The sequence below is a fragment of the Mycteria americana genome, chromosome 6 (genome assembly GCF_035582795.1).
Source record: "Mycteria americana isolate JAX WOST 10 ecotype Jacksonville Zoo and Gardens chromosome 6, USCA_MyAme_1.0, whole genome shotgun sequence".
Taxonomy (NCBI): domain Eukaryota; kingdom Metazoa; phylum Chordata; class Aves; order Ciconiiformes; family Ciconiidae; genus Mycteria; species Mycteria americana.
In genome coordinates, this window is record NC_134370.1 from 10,505,393 (window position 1) to 10,530,945 (window position 25,553).

Sequence of the window (25,553 nt, forward strand, 5' to 3'; positions counted from 1 at the left end):
GTAACATCAATCCCAGCGCAGACAGACAGGCTTAATGCATAAAGCCAGGGTACAGGATTTATATGGAAAATGAATTTCTGATTAACCAAGGCAAGAGCCAACTTGCAAGGCCAAAATCAGGAAAATTCCTTTGCACAGGTTTCTAATGAAATTACAAACTTCTTTCTTTCTAAAATCAAGTACAGTAACGTGTCACCTGAGGGCAGCATCCACCTCTTTTGGCCTCCCTGCAGACTGAAGATATCACAGTGACCCAGTCCTCTGTTTCCTGCCTGTAGGTTGCAACAACAGAAATGAAAACCTACTCACAGGTAAAACACAAGGAAAACCCATTTGCCTACCCAATTCTTCCTGTGGGGCCCAAAATAACGCTTCCTGAAATCAGCAGGGAAAATCTGCACCTTCCTTTCCAGAGAGTGCTCGGGTGGCCATAGCCAGATGGCAATATTTGACCTCAGAGAGGTGCAGCCCAGGACTAGGAGCTAAAAAGTACACGGGGGGCTGTGTGTGCGTGTGCAAGAGACACGGAGAAGGAGAGAGACCGAGGTGGGACAGTGTTGTCTGCTTCATTTTCTGTGTGTAATGCTGCTCTGCTGAGTCCTGCCGTAAAGACAGCTAACAAGGCTTGGGAATGCATTTGGGCGAGCAGGACGAGAAACATGCCATGAAAGGACCACTGAAGCCCCGTTTCATGCTTGCAGTGGATTTAGTTGGATTAATTCTGGAACGTTTCCCACTAAGAGTGGGCTGTGAGAGCAGTGCCCTGGGGGAAGGTGTGGGGTGGCATGCTCAAGTAACACATAGGTATGTGTTTTTCTTCTGCGCTTATCAGCATTTCATCAGCTGCTCTTCTGCATAAAGGCAGAAAAACCCCCGACATGCTGGTGGCTGGGAAACTGAAGAGGAGAGGCTGGGAAGCAGCAGCAGAGGAGCACTGTGCCAAATGTCCTCCGAGCCTAACCGAGCTTTGGCTGATCACCTCGACAGCAGCAGTTTCTGCCCTTGCTGAGGACTGGACTGCAGCCTGGGAGAGCAGGGAGCACACCACCCTGCTGCAGTAAAGGCCCCAGTCATTCCTTCTGGGATCTGTTTTCCCTTGGGGGAATTTTCCTCTTCAGTCTGCTTCCCTTGATTAACAACCTGCTTTCCAGGGCAAGATTATTTCCTGTGATTTATCCATAAGGAGCAGAAGCTTTCCTAACTCCCAGGAGCTGCTGGGTGAGAAGACAAAGCTCTCTGCTCGTCCTTGACCCTTAACCGGTACAGTCTGACATGGCACCACCACACTGATGTACTGCCGCTGCCATCCCCGCTCCCAGCTGCATGCTACCACTACTTTCACATGTTGGACGTTGTAACGGTGCAGCTGCAGGGAAGGTTAGCTCACCTGTCTGAACCAGCAAAAAATTAACCTGGCCACTGGGGGAAAAAAATGACATAGAAAAGAGCAATTTTGCATTGGAGCAACCAGCTGAATCGTTTCATCCTGGAGCTGTACCATCAGTAGCTGAGACAGGAAGGGATGGGAGCGGCTGTGAAGAAGTGGGACCTTGCCCATGGGCAGCAGCTTAGTGTTACATCAGCTTAACTAATATATTGCATTTGCACATCTTTCTCTGCCTACCTGCTGCTCCCAATGAGATAGTAACATCTGTTTCCAGTACTGATGGACATCACCTGTTCAGGAAGGCATTTAAACATCTTCCTCACCATTTCCATAATTTCAGCATTGCTTATGCCAACTTCGATATTTACGATTCTGTTAAGATAACCATAGGAAACACCCTATATAACTATACATACATACATACAAACATACACACACATACATATGTGTGTGTGTGTGCACATATTTTCTCTAAGCACAGCATAATATGATGAGATCTGCATGGGAGAAGGTAAACATTTTTACACAGAAAAAATTCTCAAGAAAATAAGCTCACACATTCAAAACAGATGGTCTTTCAATGAAGAAAACTTCCAAGCAAAAAAATAAAATCAACTTTTGCAAAGACCCGTGTCCAGATTTTGGATCCTCATTTCTGAAAAAAGGGGCTGTTGGTTTAACACAGAATCTTGAAAAGAAACAGTAGTAAGAAAAAATCCTGGCAGATGTTTTTGAACCACAACAGAACAATACATTTGATTTGAAACTAATTGTATATTAACAGTGTTTTAATGGAGGGGAAGAGGAACAGACAAGAAGTACTCTTAATGGATAGTTAAATGGAAGCACTACTTCCATTAACTTCCACGAAGTTAAATTAGTAAAAATAATAACAACAATAATGATGGTAATAATGTAACCACATACCACTGAGCAAGCTGGAATTTTTTCAAAAGCTTCACAATGTGAATCCTTTTAATGGAAGAAGCACAACAGCAATGTGAGTCCAGTGACCTCCATGCCTAACAATTCCAGGAGCCCGGAGTATTAAGCTCCAGATCTGACTGGTAAAATCTTTACATTTCCCTTTACATTTACTGTTTCCCTTCTGTGTATCTCATACCACATGTGACATGGTACAGGGCGCTAGTACAAAGCCAATGACACCCCAGCCTCGCTGCAGTGGGCACTGTGCTGAGAGGAATGAAAGGACCAACCCAAACGAGCCAAGCAGAGCAATTTCTCGGCGGAGTCAGAGGCAGTGGGGCAGCCAGCATCAGCCCAAAGGGCTACGTGAAAGGCAGGAGGGCTCTGCACAACTTGCAAAGCGCTTTGTAAAGCCGTAAGGTGGGAAAGGTTGTGTGCCACAGTTAAGAGTGGCATAGCCCATCCTTACTCACATGTGAGTCAATGCATAGCACTGTCCTCACAAGAGATAAAATATCTTCTACTACAGGAATACAGCCTTTGGGATCATGGAGCCAAGACGTCTGGTTTGCAGATACCACACCACCACAATCACTCACATATATGTACCAAATTTTATGAAAGCAATTTAGGATTTTTACTTCTACATATATCATACACTGTAAGTTGCACCCAAAGCCTACAAAAGCCCAAGAGACTCTCTTCTGGACTTCAGCGGGATTTGGATCAAGAACCTCAATCAGGAACAAGTGTCTGTACAATCAGTGGCCATTTAAGAGTGTTCATACATGACTTAAAATAAAAAGGTGATGCAAGTTACATACTGATCAACAGCTATGGAGCCTTTTATGTTCTGGCCTTTTAGATACTTCAGGACGTAATTGCCCTTGCTGGATTTGGACAGGATGAAAAAACGCCTTTTCCAGGAATTCTGCCGAAGAGAAAGTAATTTGTCTCTCATTAAAATTCAGGATAGCAGAAATAACAGATGCTTGTTGAAGGATTGCTGGAATATGACTAATCTGTGCTAGTATACCTGTGAGCTGGAAAGCTGAAGAGGTGGTGATTTGGTGAGGAATCCGTGCTTGCAGACTCCATCTTCAGAGCAAAACGTATTTTGAGGTCTCACTAATCAAAGAGAAATGAACAGCACCGTTACTTAATTTGCTGCCAATTAATCTCTTACAAAGACCTGCTTGAACTGGAAATTGTTGCTGAGCACTGGGTTTCTGTGCTTAAATGGCCATAAAGCACATTACAGTTAGAGAAGACAAACACAAATCAAGGCTATAAAACACAGGGCCAGGCCATGCTTCCCTGATGTCAATGTTACTGCTGACAACTGGCCCAAACTGTAAGCAAATGATAGGGGGCTCGGAAGATATCGTGAGCCTCTGTCTTATTTAACTGGTCTTATTTAACTTCTGGAGCCTGGTCTTACTTAACTTCACAACTAGTGATATGAAAGACAGTAAAAAGCCCCCTAATGAAATTTGTAGACGGCATTCAATCTGGATAGGTTGCAAACACAGCTAAGGATAGATCATCTTACAGTGTGAATCACGGTGTGACAACAGGAAGAAGTCTTACAAGTAAAATATGAGCTAAAACCTTGGGGGTAAAAATGCCTGAATATATTTGTTCATGAGACTGCATACTCTGTGGCGAGCTGTAGTTTAAGTCATATTTTCTAATCACTGGTGGATTTCTGATCAAAATCTCAGTTTTATTAATGCGCTTTACCACCCAATGAAAGGAGTGGCAATCTCATTCCATTTTTAAGCTATAAACCGTATATGGGAAATTACGATTTTTTAAGAATCCAGTGACTGAAAGGAGCACAGTCAACCTCATTTTGGATCTTCCAGTAAGGGACAGTAGAGAATATACATAAGTTCTGGGAAATATAACATGACCAAACTTTGTGGTGATGCAAGAAACGCTTGATTCTGAAATCCCATTTACTACTGACTTCAGTGGAGGTAAGGCTTCATCATCAGTGCCTTGGAGATACTGACCGTATCTTCCAGTTCCCAGTTAATTTTTAAGGATTTTAAAGTTTTTTACAAATGTCAGTTCAACCTCTGTGTCAGGGACAAGAAAAATTCTGCTATAAAGGGAAATGCTGCATTTAGGACAGATTCTTTAAGGAAGGAAGCAGAGGGGCAGAATTAACACACAGTGTAAGTCCAGATGAGATCTCAAAATTTTTCAGTATACTATTTTCCCCTGTTTTTCACCTATTGTTTACCACAAAATCCTTGGCAGGTGGAGGGCAAAGAGAATAGTAGCATTTATTGATAAGAATGGACTGAAACCTGATTCAACCTTTCTACTGACAAACCTTAGTAAATGAAATTTTGTACCTGCAGAATTTCTTTTACTTCTAGAAGCCATCCTGATTGTTTCTTCCACCCAGATAGTAAAGAGAACAAAAACCTTGAAGCTAATTCCTTTTGCTTTGCTTGCTGCTGAGCAGCATTTCACTGCACGCACGGTTGCCTGAGAAAATAACATACCTCACAAGTGTTTATTTTCATAGTGATGATTAAACTATGTAAAATAAACATAGAAAAATCTATAATAAACTATATAAATAATTATAATAATTATTATTCATTTAAGCATACTATTATGCATCATACTATAAAACTATATATAGTTATATAAACATACTATACAGTTACATATACATTATACATTTATAGAGTAAATGATACATTATATGCTGTAATATTATAATATATTTATTCTAATATAATTATAAAATTGCAAATAATAAAAATTATAAATTTACATAGGGCAAAGAGATGATTTGCCTAGGAAGTGGTGAGACCTGCCAACAGAACTTCATTTTCCCCCTTCCTTTGCACTAGACACAACACCTGTAACCGAGGAATATTGCTTCCCATATATGTTTCTGACACTGCCTTAGCAGTGTGATCAGCCCTGTATAAAATAGGCATAGCTTGGCCTAAAGAGTTTAAAATCTGTTTAGAAAATCTAGTCATAATACTATGGTAATTATAATAGTTTGCAAGTCTGTAGCATTCTTAATAGGATGCCCTCAGAGCATTTTTAATAAATTTATAAACAGTGATGAAATAAATTTCACAGCTTTCTAAGAGGTGCTTTAGTATCATGATTTTTCAGAGGGGTAAACAGACAGTATCTGTTTTTATTTACGTCAACTTATTTTTGCAATGTCTCCTCCAATATTACCAGGCAAACTGGAATCTCACTGCAAACCTGAGAAGAAGTTGAATAACCTGCTCATTGGCTTAGCCAGGCTGTGGCAGAGATGGGAATAGAGGCTGGCAGGGAGGCGGACTGCACCGATGCGTTTCCATGGACTTCTCCGAAGTTTTGTTAAATAACCCTTTAACAAAACATGCAGGCAGCGGTCTGTGGGATTTGATAAGTGCGGCAACACAGAGATGGAGCATGTAGAAGGTAAAAGGTGAGTTCGGTTAATGGTCTGCCTTTTTTTTTTCTTTTTTTTTGAGCTAATTTGCCTTTCGGTGCTTTCCTTCAAGAACACCATTTAGATGTCAGGATAACAGAGCCAGACCTCCAAAGCACTGCTATTTCTTTGCAATTCATATGTGAGCTCTGCACTCCTTCCAATCGATTGCATGCACGGCACTACATTTTGCACACTGGGCAGTTTTTTATTATCTCACAATTGCTTTCTTGTTTATTTAAAATCAGATCTAGTTTCTCTCATATACTTACATTTGCAATTGGTAATACCATGTCTGTTTGTAACATCATTTAGGAAACTTTTCAAAAGTTTCCCTTTGCCTTACCCCAAGGCTTTCACTCCTTGCAAAATCAAATCCTTTCCTTTTAGTAACTTGGCTTGAAGTTGTCTGTTAGCTACGAGCTTACAGTGTCTCCATCTGTGCCACCTGGAGCTGCAGAGCCTCTTCTGGGAAAATTTGAAGGATAGCAAGTGTTGTTCTCTAGTTCTTTGCTAATCTCCCTGGCTGGACTGAGAGATTTAAGGGGTTTCCTTTGCTTCTGTTTCTTCAGTCAGTTGCTCCATGGTGCCAGAAGTAAACATGGTATGGTCAGGAGTGGTGGTCAGAAATGGCTGGTTATTCTCTGGCCTCACTCACCTGACATGGGGTGGGTTACACACAAAATTTTACCTCTGACACACAACTAAAGCTATAGATTTCCACACCTCCTGTTCCAGGCAATACCGTGCTGTAAATGAGAATGACCCACTGCAAACTTTTCTGCAAAATGATCTCTGCAGAACATTTCTGCCTGTATTTTTTTTTTTTTTTAGGAAAACCTTTGCGATTTTGCCTTTTTGGGAGAAAGATTTGTTGTACAAATGCTGTGACAGACTGTTATAAAATTTACTGCTAGGGTTTTCATCTATTGCCTACCAAAAAAAAGAACATAAAAACAATTTCCAAAACTAAAAATGACAGCACATAAAGTCAAATTGTTAGTGTCAATAGTAAGGGCACATGTCTGGGGTTGCAATGAAAGGCAACGTAATATTCTTTTCAACGTCACTGACAGAGTCACCGCGACTGACAAACGATGCAATTCTTACAAAACAATGTTCCAAGAGCCTATGACAGGATAAAAGGCTCTTCTAGGTTTCAGTAAAAGTCAAGATTTGCAGGTGGGAAGACAAAAACCCATGAGATTACAGTTGTGCTATCTCACGCTGCATTTTGGGAAAAAGTTTTTAATTGTTGCGTTTAATTGTCTTTTCTCTTCAATAGAAAGCAACATTTTAAACAGGTTATGTCTAATTCAGAATAGACGATGCCAATTCCATGATTATATCCCCACAGATTTTTGTATGCCTGGCATTAAGAGATTTAATTGCTTTCAACCTTTTGAAATGCAATGAGGCACTTCAGTCAAAATGCAAATATAATGCTTCAAATTATTAAGATGTAGGCTATTATAAAACTTCAAAAATATAATACCAAGATAAGGAAAACAAACTGCATTAATACTTACAGGCAAAATGTCTTTATGGTGTAGAAGGTTTTAGAGAAATACACCTTTTAAGTATTTCCAGATTCCCTGTATTGCCTCCTGCAGCAAAACACAATGTGTCCTTGCCCTGCGTTGTGACTGCCTTCTTATAGTCCATGTGTAAATACAAACATCCTGAAATATGACCCACAAGGAAATTCCTGTTTCTGCCATGGGAAGCAAATTAAAGACTGTTCTGAAAGGGGAAATCCAGAAGATTAATATTCACTTACAAGCAATGAAAAAACATGCACATTTGAGGCAGCCAGAAATGTCTCCCATGCAGAAAAAAGCCTGGAGACAACTTGGTTTTGTTGGTTCAGCTTTCTAAACAGTCCCTTCATTTCCCCTGAGCTGTGTCTAAAATATAATATCCACCCATGACTGGAAGATAAAGCAACATTAAGAACCCTAAAAGATCATAAAGTACCATAAAATGTAGCCAAGTTCAGATTCAAACAACAGCATTTACTGAAACATACAATGGTGAAGCAGGATTTCTTATGCTACCTATGTAATAACAACGTACTTTCATTGTAGGGTCAGTGTCTGTCTTGGTTATAGGTGAATTTTTTGGATTCTCTGCAGAAACATCCAGCATATCATTAATGATAATGATTTTACACACTAAACCTTTTGGCTAATCCTGCAGATGGCAAGGGAATTGCTTTTAGACAGAAAATAGTTATAAATTTGATCAGGAAATAAGCTAAAACACCCTACAGCTTATAAATCACTACTCAGCTACCTGGCCTTGCTCAAGTGAAAGGGTCAGGCTTCCTTATTCTGAATGGGTTCCTGCGGGCTCTTGGGCTGGCACAGCCCTCAGCATGTAAACATCACCAGTCAGACGTGATGTCTGTCAGTGGGAAATTTTCTTCTTAAATAATATTAATATTTTTTGGACATGATCTAAAGTAATGCTCCATCTAGCAGAGACACTGGTGCCGACACAAGGGAATGTTTTTCTCTCTTTCTTTCTCTACTACTCTGCTATCTTTCCAAGTTGCTTTCCTCTCTGGCAGTGTCCTCAGGCATTTTCTGCTGATCGTTGTATATTTCATATACTAGAACTAGCCTCAAGATTGATTAAGATTCAGCCTCAACTTCTTCCTTTCGTTGTAAGTCAGCAGGTAGAGTTGCTGTGCTCCTTTGTGCCATGCTATCATCTTTTTCCAGGAAACCTTTGGTCTACCAGGAGACCTCTTGCAAATGTTGAGAGTGCCTCGTTGGCTTGCCACATTAGAGCACTGAAGAGCTTCAAATACCATTACTACTTTGCCTTTTTTCTTAGACAGGGAGCTACCATTTCACCTATTAGTTGGAAATTCCCAAGCTGTCTGTATTTAGTGTCCGTCATGGTAAATGTACAACAAAATCTGATAAAGATCCGCTCTGTCCACCTTTTTTTTTTTTCTTTTAGACATTATGTCCAATAGGGCAAATAGCTTTTCCTACTCATAGAGGAAACTCACTAATATTAACTTCTCTGATTCTTTCTCAGCAGTCCCTTGTAGGCTGGACCAGGGACTATTTCTAGTAATTTTTGTAGTTTCCCAGTGCTTCTTAGCTAACATAAATTTGCTACAGCTTTTTTAAAATAAAATATCATTCTCAAAGAACCTTTAAGAAAAAAGTACTACATAAGAGGAAATGTGCTCCTTACCTGTTATGCTGTTACATTCCTTGGCATTATTTTAAAAACTTAAATGACCTGTTTCAGAGCCCCTATTTGCTCCTTTATTCCTCCCAAGGCTCTCTGGCTTCAGAGCTACAATGTATCTGAATAAAAGGATAGTTTTGGAGACAGGGGAATATTGTTAACAGAAATTTAAAAACAGGGTAAACCTTAAGCAAATGAACACTAACGTACTATAAAGACATGAAAGAGCTTCCAGAGAAGTAACCAATACTGAAATGTTGACTGGACACATTTCCCATGGTAAAACAGGAATATCTCTAATGCCAGAAAATAGTTTAAGATGGAGCTATTTGCCAGAAGTAATAGGAAGAACATTTTCATAAGAACTGCTAGACCACTGTACAGTTTAAAGACAGTTTATACACAGGGCAAGATTAAGCGCTAGTCGATCAGGATATTTCCATTAAAATATTTTCAATAATTTTGGCTTAAGAGAGGATGTGGCCTGCCTAACCCAAGTCACCCAATGCCCCCTTACTTTTCTAAACTACTTTTCAACTGACACTGTAAACCTCATCTTGAAAAGGTGCCGAAGACTGTCTGCATTCTTGGCTGAGAGAGGTTTTGGGATGTATTTTGATTGGTTTTCACTTCACTAGATTGAGTGACTAACATGCAGATATTCATAGGAAATTTTAAAAAAAGGTCTTTATTGATTTCATGCTCAAGATGTCCATAAAACAATCATTTATTTAATTCAAACGACTGTAAATTTGACTTATGAAAAAAATATATGCCTCACTATGCCACAGTATTTGTAAGAAAACAAACTTAATACTTTGGTAACTTGGCTTTAATAGTATGTACTTACTTTCTTAGAAGATTTCAAAAGGGTATAGAGTACATTAACTGGGAAAAGGGTGAACAACTAATCAGTCATCAGTTTAACCAAATCATTAAACTTACTTTTTGAGCTAGCTACCAACTTTAAAGAGAATATAAAAAGTAGGAATATAAACATTACCAACGTAACTCCAAAATACAAAGTCAAGACTGTACAGTAACTAAAAAGGCAATTATGGTTTCTAATTCAAGTAAGTATTTCCAGTCTTGGCAAAATTCCTCACAAACAGAAGCTATATCTAAACATACATTTGTTACTGGAACATATAATTCTATAATTTTAACATTAAATTTTAATGTTTTATAACAAAGCCTTGGAATTAACTTTCTGTTGGTTCAAAACTTCTGAATCAACAAGCAGACATTTTTATTTCTGCAAGCAGAAAAACTGCAACACCACTGTTTCAGGCCGTTCTGTCAGTTAATTGTCATTTGCAAGGCAAAAGTCTTTACAATGGCGCTTTAATAAAGCATCATCCAATTACAGTTTGCCAATCTTTTACAAAGATTTTCATTTTGATTTTTCTATTTGTTACATTTCCATACTATTCAGGTAAAACATCTACAAATATTGATTTTTTATTTATCCATCTTATACTAGAGTGATAACTAAGTAAATTGAATTCCAGATTAAGCACAGAGCAACCATTAGTCTTCATTAATAATGTTCATAAAAAGGTAAATGAATATATTAGACTAAGAAACCCTTTTAAATACCTACAAACTGTTTCATCACTGGACATACCCATAATATGATGGTCTTTGGAAATTTCCAAGGAAGTTATGGTTCTATGAACTAGCAGTGAAATAAAAGATGGAGTCTCACAATTTAATTTTTTTGTTCCTAATTTACAATCTGTTTTCTGGAATAAACCTTTATGGGTCAGATAGCTGACTCTCAGAACATCTTCAGTAGCCATAAATCATGACTGCCACGCTAAGGGAAATCAAGATACAGTAATTAGTATTAGCTGTCAGGTTGGCCCACGGCATTTATTTCTTCTTTAAAATCTTGCATACTGTCCATCCATCAGATACCCCAGCTTATACAATATAAAAAGCTAGTGTAATTAAAAATGTGTTACTCCAGTTTATAATCAAATCTCTACCCAAAACCATATCCTGATCTTTCATCACTGGCTGCATTAAAATACACTTTCAGAAGTAAAGTTCCTTAGTGAGCATAGAGACCACGCAGGGAATCTGCTTCTTCTCACTGAAGCGTGGATCATCAGATTGTGATTCAAAATTTGTGGCAACCACATAGTTGACCCGTGTGAGGATCTGCATGATCTCAAGTTGTTTTCCATGCTCATTTAGCACAGAGCACAGAGATTGCACAAACCAGGAGCCTCTTCCAGGATTCCTCCAGGAGTAATAACCTTACAGGAAAGACAGATAAGAAAGTACATAGGGTTATTTTTCCTCTGTTTTCTTATGATCTTGAGCTGAAGAATGGAATGGCAGAGAGGTATGTACTAATTTGTGTGAAAGATTCTGGGCAAAGAGTAACAATGCACACACAGAAAGTTTAATTCCTATCACTTGTGTCACATATCCTACTTCATTAAAGTGGAGAATAATGTGTATTAACTCTCCAAACCTCACACTACTAAAGTACCATTCTATATTTTTGCATTTGGGAAACTGCAAGAAGTAAGAGATCATGTTTTTCTTCTCTAAGTTTCATGCTGTAACTGCTCCTCTTCCTGCCTTCATCACATACTCAACATACTCACTAAACTGGGACATGGAAGGGCAGGATTCCCAGAAAATAGTACTGCCTTTGCCATCTGTAATGTCTGTCTTCCCACCTCCTAAATCTGGGCTTTCTCCTGTTTCCGCTATACCTAGTCTAAAAGGGGTAGCCCAACATACGCTGGGTCTTAGTGTTTTGTCCATCAGTGTACAATGTATCATCAATGAGGGTCAGTCTACAATCAAGTCAATATGGGAGATAAGTTTTTAGGCTTCTATCCCCATCCCGACCCCCTTTTCTTTACCTGGCACTGTGGAATATGCAAACAGAAAATCTGCTTCTACTGGGATTTTGTATCTTGGATTGGCATCTGTTTCCAGAGTGTCATTTGCAGGTCCAGAGTCAGTTTGTATACCTTCATCAAATTCAGAACCTCTGCATGCCTGAAAGCAGTGAAGACAAAGAGAACTTGTCCAATAAGTAGAAACAAGGTGTTCTAAAAATAAGTATTCATTAACATTTTTTAATGGATACAGTTTTAAGCAGTACTTTGCATGTATTAGAAGCAGAAATGCAATTCGGGGGGACATCTAATTGTTCAGTGATAAAGTTACTAGCTTACCCATTTTAAAATATACATCCCATACAGTAAAGGGAGGTAATGGTGTTGCAGGCTGTGGATCTCAGTAGATTATCAAAGTGCCAAGTCACCATTAGCTTATTCTAATAATTAATTTTACTAGTCTAGAGTCAGCCTCAGCACACTCAATGATTACATAATGTCTTGTGCAGCATGACTTCCGGACATTTTCTTTACAGTGGACTACACATTGTCTTTGGTTCCTGCCATGCACTGCTGTAGCACTACATTTCACAGAATAACAAAATCACATCCTGAGATCATCTAGTCCAATCCCCCTTCTCAAGCAGGGACAGCTACAGCAGATGTCCAGGACCGTGTCCAGTCGGGTTTGGAATATCTCCACAGATGGAGACTCTACAATCTAGGCAACCTGTTCCAGTGTTTGACCACCCATTTCAAGTATATTGCATTTTTACCATTTTTCCATTTCTCTCTTTTATTCTTAATTTCCTCTTAATCATGTGGTTTAGCTAAAGGGCACACTGGGACCACAGTCCAGGTTGGTGAGTTTCAGCTCTTGATCTTTGCAAGCTTTGACTGACAGCTCTTGCAAAAAAATAGCAGTCTGATGGGCTTACATAACATGAGTTCGTTGCCTTTATTAAGATAATTTTAAAGGCAACAAAGTACCCATTCCAAACTTATAATTAAAAGAAACATCACTTTAGTAGTATGAGGAGTCTAAAATAGACACTGTTTTCACTTTGAGGTTGAGGATTAATTAAGCCTAGGGAAAACCACATCTACTGCAACTCCCATATGTACATAATACTATGATAAAAAATGAGAATTCAGACCCATGGTATGTTAGTTAATACTGTTTGAAAGAGCTGTCTTTAAAAGCTTAAGTAATATACAATTAATAATATGCTAATGCAATAATGCAATATAAATTTTTAGGCTACTGAGGGAGAGAAAAAATATTTCTTTTAGCAGAATGAAGTAAGTTGTAGAGACAGCTTTTATTCAAAGAGACCTGGACAGTATTATTTCTATTGACAATCACATACTGTCCACAGCTCTGTCTGCACAAGAGGGAGTTTATCTTCCTGCTTTGAAGTTCATATATTACCAAGCACAAAGAGAAACGAGGTACAAAATTACAATGACAATACGTTCTTTATATCTGTGAATGTTGTATATAAATTATCTTTTAAAAACAAACAATACAAGTCACCCATAGTCAACTTATCTCAACACATTTTTTCACAAAACCTCCAGCAAAATTCAGTAAGTTAACCTACAGGGCTCTTCTAGAGCAGACAAGCAACATAGCATGTTTTCCCCACTGCAGCAGTAGGATACTATGTTTACCTTAGGGCCAGTAGGATACTATGTTTACCTTAGGGCTATTACCTGAATGAAAAATAATTTGGGTTTGCCTATAAGGCTTTTACACTTGTCTCCTCTGAATAGCGCAGTCAAACTCTTGATAGCCATGGGTCCATCAGTGCCATAGATGAGGCCTTCTTCCCCATGGCTTAGAAGGATACAGGCAAAACAAGCGGCATCACTGTGATTCTCCTCAGCAGCTAGAAATCAAATACTTCTTAACCAAAAGAAAGCAACATTTTAAATGAAAATTATATTTAGCAAACACGTTTTTCTGAGACTAAATATACATTGGGCCTCTACTGGAAGGCATAAGGAGTGGATAACGATGACACAACCCACTTTTTAATAATGTGATGAGTACCTTGAATACATGAATGCATCCTTCACTTGACTCCAAGTCTAGCCCACTGAAGTCAACAGGCTGGACTCTAATATGACAAGGCTCTTCACCTAATACACAGGACAGGGGCTTCACCTAATATGACAAGAAAACTGTGTATTTCTGAATTGACGTTGGAGGAAGAGGTGGGGAATTAAGCTTAATCCATTCAGAAACTGAAACCTTCTATACAGAAAATTGCATGTAGTGGGGCCTAAGCAATCTCTAATTTGACCTGCTTTGAGCAGAGGGTAGATTCGGTGAATTCCAGAGGTCTTTTCCACTCTAAATTATTCTATGATTCTAAATTTTTACCTTGCTTCAGTAATTTCTCCATATCATCACGGCTTCGGTCATTGTATGTGTAAACCTCAAACCCTAAGTTTCTAAAACTCTTAGCTAGATCTCCAGCATCTTTATCAGTGCCATTGCGTGTACCCATTCCTGCCAGAAAACAAAGAATATGGTTGACTGCACATTACACAATTCAAAATAATTCATGTGTTCAAAGGTAAATTTTTAGGTTTATAATTAATAAACCTAAACAATATCATGGTGACATGATTTTAAAACAATCCTCTAACAGCATTCTCAGCATTGAGAACAAATTGTGAGATTTGTTTTAATGCAAAATAATGCAAGGTTCAATGTTAACACGTATCTTATCCTGAAAAAGGTTGGCATGCCTCCAGCACCTTGCAACATAGGACCTCTATGGATGATTCTATATCCTTTTGGTTATGCATAAAGCACCCCAAGGAAAAACTGTTGAAAAGAGTCCCTATGATACCCACATAAAAGAAGCTGATGTAAATTCTTTGGAGTAAACACTTCATTTAGTGTGTTTGCCAAGTGTATAGGAAAAGACCTATAAAGTTGACTATAACACAAGCATCCGATTGCTTTGAAACCATACATGGTCTGAAAAGTTAAATGCAGGAGTGTGAACAGAGCACAGCTACAGCTATTAGCTTTTGTAGCTCATAGCTGTAGCTTAGGGACAGAGAAGTTATAACATGGGCTGCAGATGACAAAGTTCAAATTTTAATAACACAGCCTTAAACTCTGGGACAAAGGTTTAGTTTGAAGTTGGTAGAGCAAGGTGACATGCTCTTTGAAACATATACTGCAAAGAAGCTGCAAAGAGCCGCTCTAATATAAGTGTTAAAGAACAGGAATAAATAGTAGGAACAACTATTTCTCAAAAAAGATAAATATATGCATTAAAATTCCATGTCCTAAAAACAAAATGCTTATTGATTAATGAAAGTATAAAAATTCTAAACTCTGTAATGAGTATCATCAAAGGAAGAATATTACCTGTTTTGTCTTCAAAATTTTTGTTGTTTATAATAATACATTTGCCGACTTTCTTGTAGTCCATATTATACTGGAATGTGGGTGTAACAATTCGGTACTGATTACTGAGAGAGGACTTTGGCTGTTCTTCTTCTCCATTCTTCTTTTTTCTAGGTGAACCAAATGAAATTACTGTTAGTGGCCAGTCACATGCAGTGTGCCTATTTATCTTAATTCAAACCATTCGGGTAGCCCTACCCAATGTTTTTTCTTCTCTAATGTTTGTTTTCTTCCTTCATATTTGAGATCAAGGCATAAAAATCTTGTGATTTCCATGAAGTGATGACTGTATGCAATTGGATTCTGATGATGGTAAAATGACTCTAGAGTGAACTGCAGCCAACAGTAGTATATGCAGATCCTGACCCACAGATAAAACAGATGGCCTAAACATGAAGTCAGGCTGGCAGTAACCTTTCACAAACTATGGTTCTGGACATATTTTACTTTTACTATAAATAATTCATGGAAGGACAGACAGATCTCCCTTAATAACTATTTCAAGCACAAGAAGATACGCAGTTTACCCAATGGTGTGATAGGATTTGTTTCTTGAATCACCATCATCCCTCAATTCTCTGAAGATTAAGACCAAGCAGTAGGTAGTTTCTACTGATAAAGGTTATAGATGTGAACAGGTCATGTGTTAATTTGGTCTGCCAAACAGCAGTCTGAACCTATGCAAAAAACTAAGCACATTTTAGTATAATCATCAATACCTTAACCTCACTTTAAAAAAAAAACAACCCAAAACAAAATGAGCTATAAATGTTCTCTGTTAATGTGACTGTGTACTGACCTTTCTGCTACGTGCAGGAGTCTTAGACTGGATTAGAAAGGCATGCAAAGGGATAGCACAGAAATTACTCACCAATTTACTCTAAATGAAGCATTAGGAACAAATCAGTTACAGCCAGCATGCACACCTGAAGTATAAGCATGAGGAACTCAGCAGTACTTGCTTTCAGAGGTGGACTTTTTGGTCCAAGCAGGTGGCTTCAGATGTTGGTAAGATCTCCTCAAGCAGAACTGAAGCCAGTGAGAGCCTATAAAGGGTCTGATTCAACCTCAGAACTATAAACAAGTTTTGGAGCAAGCACAGTTAGAAACAATGCTCAGGAAAGGGCTGAAGAAGTTATTGGCACCTCTCTTACATATTTGGTCCAGCATCCTGCTTCCAACAGTATTTATTCCTGATGTCGGAGAGGAAAACATAACCTATTTTTGCAGCACAAATAACTGTATAATACAGTTTGTTTTTAACAAAATTAGATTTTTCCTATAATCTCAATTCATTTAAGTACTTTCACTATTCTCACTCTGACATCTTTCTAAAGAATAAGCTGTTTGCTTCAATAATAGCCTGTAGACATGAGATTGCTGTGAATTGATTAAATGTTGTAATCTACTTTCTTACCCTCCTGATTTAACAATTGTTGTCTTTTAACTTTAAGCATCCTCTTTTTTATTACTAAAGGACAAGACTAATTGGAAACTATAACAAACCTTCTCTAGATGATTCATCGTGTTTAAATGCTACTGCAATTCAATTTTAAAACAGCTTCTTATCTTTGAATGTCCTCATGTTCTGTTATAAAGGGCCAAATTAAATAGCTGCACCTGGCAGGCTTTCTCTGCACTCTTTTTACATGTGACCATCCTAATATCATCTCCTCTCTTCGACTTATCTTAGAGACTACAAAACAAGATATTGAATCGTATCTACTTGAGGATTTTGTCTGATACTCTGGAAGTACAGTCTTTTCTGGCAAATCGCAAGTATTGGTATTCTCCTTGCATATTGGTATTCTTCTTGAGGGCTCTGGGAGCAATAATTAAATATGCTTTGCCTCAAGAAAAGATTTTAGCCATTTTAAAGAATTACCCACAGCTGTACGATGTTAATATTACATCTGAATTTCAAAGAGATCTTGGATAATTATTTTAGCCTAAAATTCCCCCTGGTCCTACATCACTAGACAGCTCTCTGGCAAAGAGAGAAAAAGAAATTTCAGAACAACAAATAACCACTCAGGTTGATGAAGAGGCTAATTTCTTCACTCCACACTGGAATCAAGTTTCTTCTACAGATTTATCTGGCTTCACTGACTTCCTGAAAAAGCTGTATGACTAACAGTGGCTGTTACACACAATAGGATATTTTCAAGGGGATTGTACACAAATTTCTGTTTATGTCCAACCCATGAACAGTTGTGAACACTCGAGACAGATCCACATGAGCAGTACGCTATCATGTTTGCACTGCCTGCTCTCCTAAAATGCTGGAAGTGATCTAATTCTAGTCCAGAAGTCATGCAGCCACGTTACCCCACAAAAAGTCTCACTGAAAATAGCAGCTGGGGTTAAGTGGCGTAATAACGTAGCCACACAACTTCTCTGAAACCACTTCACTTCCGAGTGCAATAGTTTGCACTCATTCATGCAGAAATACGGCTACTGCTACTTGTAGCTACTACTGCTGGTATTCACAAAAGTATGCCAGAAGCTCTATGCTGGTCAAGGTCAAATGTCACAGACAAGCCTTGTCAGCACAGTAGCACACATAACTATAATTTCCTCATTCCTTTACAGAGGACAGTATGGTTTTGAGTCCTTCCAAGCTGAACAGGCTAACGAGATACTAAGCAACCACAGCATGCTTTGTAGGGTTACACCTATCATTTCTTTACTGGCAGACAACAAAAAGTTCCAGAAATCTTTTGGTATCTCTCCAAACTGAATGAATAAGGAAGCAAAGGTTGTGGAGTATACATATCCTGGGCCTGCAGTCCAGAGAGAAATTGTTTTTTGAAGATTCTGTTTTCTGTACCAACATAGTGCAATACGGAAATTGCCTGACTGGACTAAACTGACAGTATAAGGTCCAACTCTTCAGTTTCAACAAGCTAAATCAGACCTTGTAATAATGACTAATAAAGTAATAAATATGTAATAATCAGTCCTTAAGGGAAATGCCCCATCAGTGACAGGCTGGCTTATAACTGAAAGCCTAAAGCCTTCCAGCTAAATTTTTATTTTCTAAGCTTTGAACTGGACACATGTTAACATAAATGTTTACTGCTGTTGTTCTTACTAAGCTTTCTAATCACCGCATTTTCTGAAAGACTTTCCACAGGTTAGTTATGTGCTGTTATAAAACGTTTTAAACTATTTGCCTTCAGTTTTATTTCATTCTGCTTCTCTGACATCCAGTGTCTTTAATTTCCCTCTTTTGGGATTCAAACTTGCCCAGACTAAAAAGAAACTTGAATTTTATGACTGTTTACTCTTTCTTCGGCTTTTAATTACAACTCTGCCATAACTCCTCACTCCACCAGTGGTTACTGATCTTTCCCTTATACAGAAATATTCTTCCTATCAGTGCTCTCACATATTTCCTGTTCTCTCCCTTCGGTCAAGAGTTCAGCAAAACTGAAACTCCACTCTGGCACCCTCATATAGCTTGCACATTTTCACCCTTACTGTGCCTCTAAATCCAGGCCTTAGGCTTGACAACAGTATGTCTGGGAATGTGATTTCATCAAGTCTAGACTCAATCAGTGTCAACCCTGGGAAAACCATTATTACTAACTTCTCACTCTTCAAATATAAAATTAAAGTTACCTATACCATTTATAATTTTGTTATTGAAAATTTAAATAGTAAAGGCCAAATTTCTTATCGCCATGACTAAAATTCTGTCCAAGTCAATGGAGACACATCACTTGCACCAGTAGTGAACTTGATTGTCTAAAGGACTGCTACTTATCACAGCAAACTTTCTTTTCTGTTACACTTTGGGTAAATTATGATTTCAGTATGTATGGATATCAAGATTTAAGGATACAAATATCACTGTTAACATTTAACTATACCTACAGATTATTTTAAGTAACAATTTTACTGAAAGCAGTGTCTCGTAGCAGCTGAGATTTCCTCTCCTTTGGCTTCCTTTCTACTGGCATCTCCCTGCACTTTCTTTGCTACTGTATATTAGTATGACATACCAACATACTAAGAATCCATGCGCAGGAGAATGGCTTCCTTGAGTGTTGCAGTCTCTCATCATCTCTCCCACCTGCTACAGCCAAACTCTTGGGCTCAGGTCTGCCAGCCCTCCAGAGTAACATGCATTTCAGTGAGAACCAGCTGCTTAACTTCAAGTGTAGTGTAATATATTTCCATGGGAAGGGTCTTCACCTTCCATCACATTACATAATTAATGTCAATAGTCTGGTATTGCCTACCTTTGTGCAAGGTGTAAAGGCCAGTGACTGTAAAAAACCCTTCTACTCTAAGCAAGCTGGTCTGCTGTAACTATATGGACTCCCCTTGGAACAGTACCAGCATATGCAGGGAAAGTTCTCAAGAGAAGAGTGGATGAAAGGGAAACATTAAGAAGAAAGTGCAATCTCTAGGGTAGAAACTGTTACACCAATCCATTTACTAAACCTCAACATTAACAATGATTAAAAAGAGGATGATAGTAACCAACGGACAATAGAGCTCTTCTGAAAACATGAGCTGCTTGGCCTTAAAAGCAATGTGTCACTTAGCACACAGAAGAAACAGATCTCCCTGGGAAAGAACAGCCACTTAAATAGCCTTACGGGCAGACAATTAAATGAATAAAGACAAATTTCACAATCATAATTCCCCAGTCACAGGATGGGAGGATTTTCCTGTTTGTTTTTTTCCTGCTTGTTTGCTTTTCTAAGAGGAAATTAATGTGTTAATCAAAATGAACTCTAAAAATGATATTATGGAGGGATAGCCGGGCTCTGAAAACAGCTATAATCCCTTTCTCTCCCAGGAAAGTAAGGGACTTTTGTTGCTGTACTGAAAAATGTAAGCAGATAGAAAAATTCTACAATTATGATATTATTCAATTTAAGGAAGTTGACATTCAGAGGTGGGTGGAAAAGGCTAAACTGATTACATCCATTTCTATTCAAAGTACACACACAAAAGAGAACTTTGTCTTACCCTTGCTCTATGAAGTTCAGTAAATTTGGGCTTTACTTGATAAAGAATATCACAGAACGTTGTGATAGTTTTTACTCTGTCATGCTTCTTTAATACAATGTGTGATCATATTATCATTTTTGAATGACTGATAACAGGTTTCTGTTAAAAAGAAAATTTGCCTTAAAAAACATGCTATCTTTACAGAACACATCATCTCAGTATCTCTTCTGGAGTCCCCATGCTTTTTGGCATTAGAGAATAGTTTTATTCTAGTTTCCATCACATTGTCAGCCTTTCTGTTGAGTCCAGGCAAGAAGATTATAGAAGTGGTACAGTGACAAAGTCCGTAATACAAATCTTCTCAGGTAATCCATCAACATCGACCAGAACTTTCATACACTTAATGTTGTGGGATGCAAGTTATCTTAAAACTGCAATGCTCTTTATTCTATTACAAACAACTCAGTTTCCCTCATGACTTTTACATTTGGGGACCTCTTTAAAGGCTTCATTTGAATAAATTCCCCATTGAGTTACAATACTGTGGAGTAAGTATATGGGACAATACATTAGTTTTAAGACCTCTGAAGAAAGTTACGTAGCCTATATTGCTGATTTATTTTTATGCAGTTTGTGTGGCTCTATGCTGCAATTCTGTCTAAAAAACCCCACTCCTTCCATTATTGCATGCACAGTATAAATGATGTTTGCGACTACTGCTCATCACAAGTCCTATGTTTGCTCTCCTGGGGAAAAATCCTGGATTGGATTTATTTTTTTTAAATAGGTAGTTAAACGATAGACAGGTAACAATGAAAATGGAAAGAGGATTGTGTTTGAATTCACAAAGCATCACCAAGCTATGTGTAGTAAAACTGAGTGTGCTGGAGACCAGTTCAGAGTTATTCTTCCAAAAGAAATGAACAGAAAACAGAATTCATAAATTAGATAAACCAAGGTTCAATATTTGGTCTATGTTCCTACCTTAGTCTCAATAATTAGTGGTCTATTCATATGTCTGATTCTTTCCAATGATTGTGCATTAGTATGTCTTAGTCCTACATAACCTTCTCTCCAAACTGCCAGCTTTAATACTTTTATCCAGCTTTAATACTTTTATCCAGTCTAATTTCACCATATTTAGTACACCTCTAATTACTGTACACTCTCCCCTCTTTGAATTTTTTTTCTCTTGAAACCTATCGGTAATAACAAGCAAAAGACACTTGTTAAACCTGACTAGAGCTTTTTAGATCTTAAGTTCTTTAAGGCAGACTCTTTGTTCTTTGTCAGATCCGTTTTGCTAAAGTGTCACGCAGATTTGGAGCTGCATGCAAATAATAGATTATCCTGTTGCCTTTTCCCATTAATATTGCATCAGGTTGGCAGAGCAGCAACATTTCTGGACAAGAAGAATGTGTCACTACTTGACTCGTCTTTTATAAAAATGAATATTCCTTTACTGTTAAAAATCAGAAAGCATAAATTATATGGGATAAGGACTAAGCATTAACCATAAGAGTTAGACCAAACACTAAAACCGTATTATACTGCATTTGATGGTGTGATCCTGGGTCACACACTAAGAAAGCAGCATGCTAGAATACTAAGTGAAGGCTATGATAAACACTAACAAGAGCCACTGCAGAAGACATTGGCATTTGGGAGATCTCAATTCTGTTTCCGACCTGACTGTCACACGCTATGGGCTCACAAAACTTTTCTCCTGAATATACTCCAATGGCAGGTGCAATTTCCATCTCTCTCTTTTCAGACTGATAGCACCTTACCAAGGACTCTTTTGAAAGAGGTTAAATATAATTGTAAACCAAGAAAATAAATGCTATATCTCACAATCTTTTTTTAAACAAAGGTTACTCAGGCTTCCAAATTATGTGCCAGCAGATAAACTGAAAAACAGCTTAATAGTTGAAGCAAAAATCTCCTCAGGAAAAAGGGGCAATACTAATTATATAGGAGGAAGTTCAAGTAAATATTGCATACTTTCAATTTCCCTACTGAAAGTTATAAGCCAATGACTGCTGACTTTGATAGACTAGCACCAACAAAATAACCAGTCCTTAGACGGCTATTTTTAAATATGCTCCAGATAAATGTCAAAAGAAAATTTAAAAAAAAATCTAATATTAAAGTCAGACTCTTTTCAACATAATAGAAAGTCTTCATTTAGAAGACAGAAGAAAAGTGGTCCTACAAAACTGAACATAAAAGTTCCCCAAAAAGCATCTAAACATTATTTCACCTATATTGCTTACTATGGCAAGGAGATGTCTTACACAAAAGGCATGAAAACTGACAGCTGCAATTTAGAATAGCAAACATAAACAACACAATACAAAAAACCCCCAGAACATTAAAACACAAAAACCAGTCAAATGGTCCTAGATTTCTGTTCCCTCTAATGGTGTTGTTTTGTCTGTTAAAGAAACTTTAAATTATGGTGAAACATGACAAACTGATAATACTGGAGTGTGAAGTTAATATTTATCAATGACATATAAAGTCTGTGCAACCCTTGCATCTTCATATGCTACTCTGCTGAAGTGCCTAAACCTTGAAAGTCATTTTTGGGAAGGGGTGGAATAAAGGGAAATGGCAAGCATGCTTACTCGAACACCATAGCCCCTAATGATCGCACCCCGCTTTCCTCCAAATTCCTCCCGCTTTCCTGGGAGCAGGCTTACTAAAAGCAACAGGACTAGACAGGCAGTAAAATAATGCCTGTTTGTCACTGTTCTCAAGATCAGGGCCATAGCAATTATTTAGCCTCTGGCTGCTTTCTGAACTGCCAATTAGTTCATGACTTCTAAAGGACATCTTTGGAATTAGATTGTCAGCTGACTAAACAAAACCAGTTTAAAAGTCACCAGAAGCAAAGCCTTTTGCTTGAATGAACCTGAAACTAGGAAGCTAATGGACACAGTACCTCTTGTTTCTCTGGAAACCCATGTCCCAAGCCCTCCTTATAACTGTAAACACACTAATTTTGAAAGGAAAATGTTGCTGTAGCAGTCTTGAAAGAAAGGAGTTGCGTAAACAATGGGATTATTTCCTTGAACTTATAAAGATAATAATAGAGCTGTGTGGGACCTAAGCTATCATTAACAAATTCTTTGCCCAAGACAGGACTGAGTTCATTCATCCAAGACAATGGTATAATATTAAAACCCTACTTTTGTTCTTACTATGACATATGTAGCAGTAGTGTTACAGATTTTGCAGAAAATTCACAAAGTAAAATGCTTTAATTTTTTTTAAGAAATCCTGGCATTTCCCGAAGTTTCCTGTAGCATGCTATATCACCTCCAACAGTAGAACACAAGCCATAAAGATACTTATTAAGATTATATGCTAGCTATGCTTTGCTCTGTTAACTTGATGAAAAGTATTAAACAAACCAAAGTGCTCAACTGGGGGGATATGTTCTCTCACTAAGAGCCACTTAGTTGTGCTCTGGATGGAGAACTGAGTGTGAATCCTGCTTCTGCTGTTGCATAACTTTGGGAAAGTAACTCCATATCTCTCGGTTAGTTTTTCCATTACAAAATGGAACCTAAACAAACTTATTTCATAAAAGAATTGCAGATCTCATGGCTTCTTTCCAGGGGTATAGTAGTGTACGGTAAACTAGAGAATGAATTTAAAATCCACTATTTTGTACATCTGTACAATGTTTAGGTCCAGAGCGTGTAAGGTAGCTTACTGCCACATACCTCCTGGAAAAAAATGCTTGAAACAAAGGCATTCTTACTGCCAACTATGGAGGTTTACAGTGGATCTCAGTCCAGAAACAAATTCCTATCTTTGGTTACTGCACGTTAGCTTCCCTGAAGAGATAAAACTTCTAGTGGCTGCACACGGTTATTTAATGTCAACTGCAAAAATGAGAGCGTTGCAGTTCACAGAATATGGCATTTCCCCAAAGTATATTATAGCCCTAAAGGCCTCTGGAACCTCAGCTTAACAGTCAAGATATCACAGCTTATCACATTGCAGCTACTCAGCTGAACCACGGCAATGGCTATTTGTATGTTCCTTTGAAACCACAATCTAAAGTGTATTAGCTTGAATCACAATAAGGCCTCACCCACCAAAAAGCTTCACAACTGCAACAGTCTCAGAGATGAACAAAATCAACTAGTGAGCTGCAACATGATAATGGCAGTAACTGACTCACCTGAGTGTGAGCACACTTTTCATTTGATCTCTTGCAAAGCAAGCCCAAACCCTTATTCAGTAGTTCCTACAAACCTGCAGCTTCTGTTTAATTTGCAGAACATCTTTTAGATTTATACCCAACCTTTTTTTAAAAGATCCATTTATGGATCCATTGGATCCATTTATGAATTCTTTGGTTACAAAAAGTGCCTCCTATCTTCTGATCTTCCTTCACCTATATATTTGTATAGTACACTACGTATTTGTATAGTACAAGCAAATTATCTTTCAACTTTAGTTAGAAAAACTAAATACATTTTAAACCCCTCATTATAAGACATTTTTCAGACCCTGAGCTACTCTTGTAGCTTTTTTGTCCCATTTTAGTTTCAGACCCTTCTCCAGGGAGAATCTTCTCTAAGAACTTGGAAAACAGAGAAACCCAGTCCAGGACAACTGGAAACTCACTGTGTAATGAAAGAAGTTGAGCTGTTTGAAGAGCAAGCCTCAGACTACAACTGCTGGCATACTTTGTATATTATTTATATCTTTGGAGTTCTGATAATTACATCTAAATATGTCTTCCTCTCCTTTTAACTGTGTGTTAGTGATGGCCTTAACATAATTAAAAAAAAAATCATGGCTGCAATTTTATTTATTACATACAAATGAAGCAGACGAAGCGCACTAGGGCTAAGCCAGCTACACTTTGTAAAAAAAGTTTCAACACAGCCTATTATGTCTAATATTGTCCACATTTTGCAACAGTTAAGAAAAGACAGGAGGAAAAAAAAGAACATGTAGCAGTATCCTAGTCTGTGTGCACTTAATATTTTAAGTATCATTTACAGCCTACATGACAATTTTGTGGTGTAACACCTGCAGCAGAGAGGACCAAACCAGTAAGTTCTAAACTCTCAACCATCAATTTGTAATTCATCTTCAGCTTCCTAATTAGCTGCATGGTATCTGCTGTGCAGGCCTCACAATATTGTATGCAACATAACATTCAAATAACATTCAAAAGGTAAAATTTTACAAATAAAGCTTGCTGAAAGGCTTTCTGCTCATTTCTAGAAAACCTGCACGTACATACCTTCCATGGATGTTCTGGAAATTGAA

At 37.9% G+C, this 25,553-nt stretch overlaps 2 protein-coding genes across 10 annotated transcripts in view; both read right to left on the bottom strand.

Moving 5' to 3' along the window:
- Window positions 1–7,448, bottom strand: part of PLEKHS1 (pleckstrin homology domain containing S1) — a 22,624-nt gene extending 15,176 nt beyond the window's left edge. For all 4 annotated transcript variants that reach the window (XM_075504508.1, XM_075504509.1, XM_075504507.1 and 1 more), the window contains exons 1-6: window positions 7,307–7,448; window positions 4,681–4,816; window positions 3,351–3,442; window positions 3,139–3,245; window positions 1,625–1,759; window positions 197–272 (exon numbers count right to left, since the gene is read on the bottom strand). In XM_075504508.1, the coding sequence (XP_075360623.1) occupies window positions 197–272; window positions 1,625–1,759; window positions 3,139–3,245; window positions 3,351–3,442; window positions 4,681–4,711 (441 nt within the window). In that variant the 5' untranslated portion in view covers window positions 4,712–4,816; window positions 7,307–7,448. The remainder of the gene's footprint in view (window positions 1–196; window positions 273–1,624; window positions 1,760–3,138; window positions 3,246–3,350; window positions 3,443–4,680; window positions 4,817–7,306) is intronic.
- Window positions 7,402–25,553, bottom strand: part of CASP7 (caspase 7) — a 27,294-nt gene continuing 9,142 nt past the window's right edge. For all 6 annotated transcript variants that reach the window (XM_075504510.1, XM_075504512.1, XM_075504513.1 and 3 more), the window contains 6 exons: window positions 15,246–15,394; window positions 14,241–14,369; window positions 13,568–13,743; window positions 11,873–12,011; window positions 8,991–11,251; window positions 7,402–7,520 (listed from right to left, as the gene is read on the bottom strand). In XM_075504510.1, the coding sequence (XP_075360625.1) occupies window positions 11,028–11,251; window positions 11,873–12,011; window positions 13,568–13,743; window positions 14,241–14,369; window positions 15,246–15,394 (817 nt within the window). In that variant the 3' untranslated portion in view covers window positions 7,402–7,520; window positions 8,991–11,027. The remainder of the gene's footprint in view (window positions 7,521–8,990; window positions 11,252–11,872; window positions 12,012–13,567; window positions 13,744–14,240; window positions 14,370–15,245; window positions 15,395–25,553) is intronic.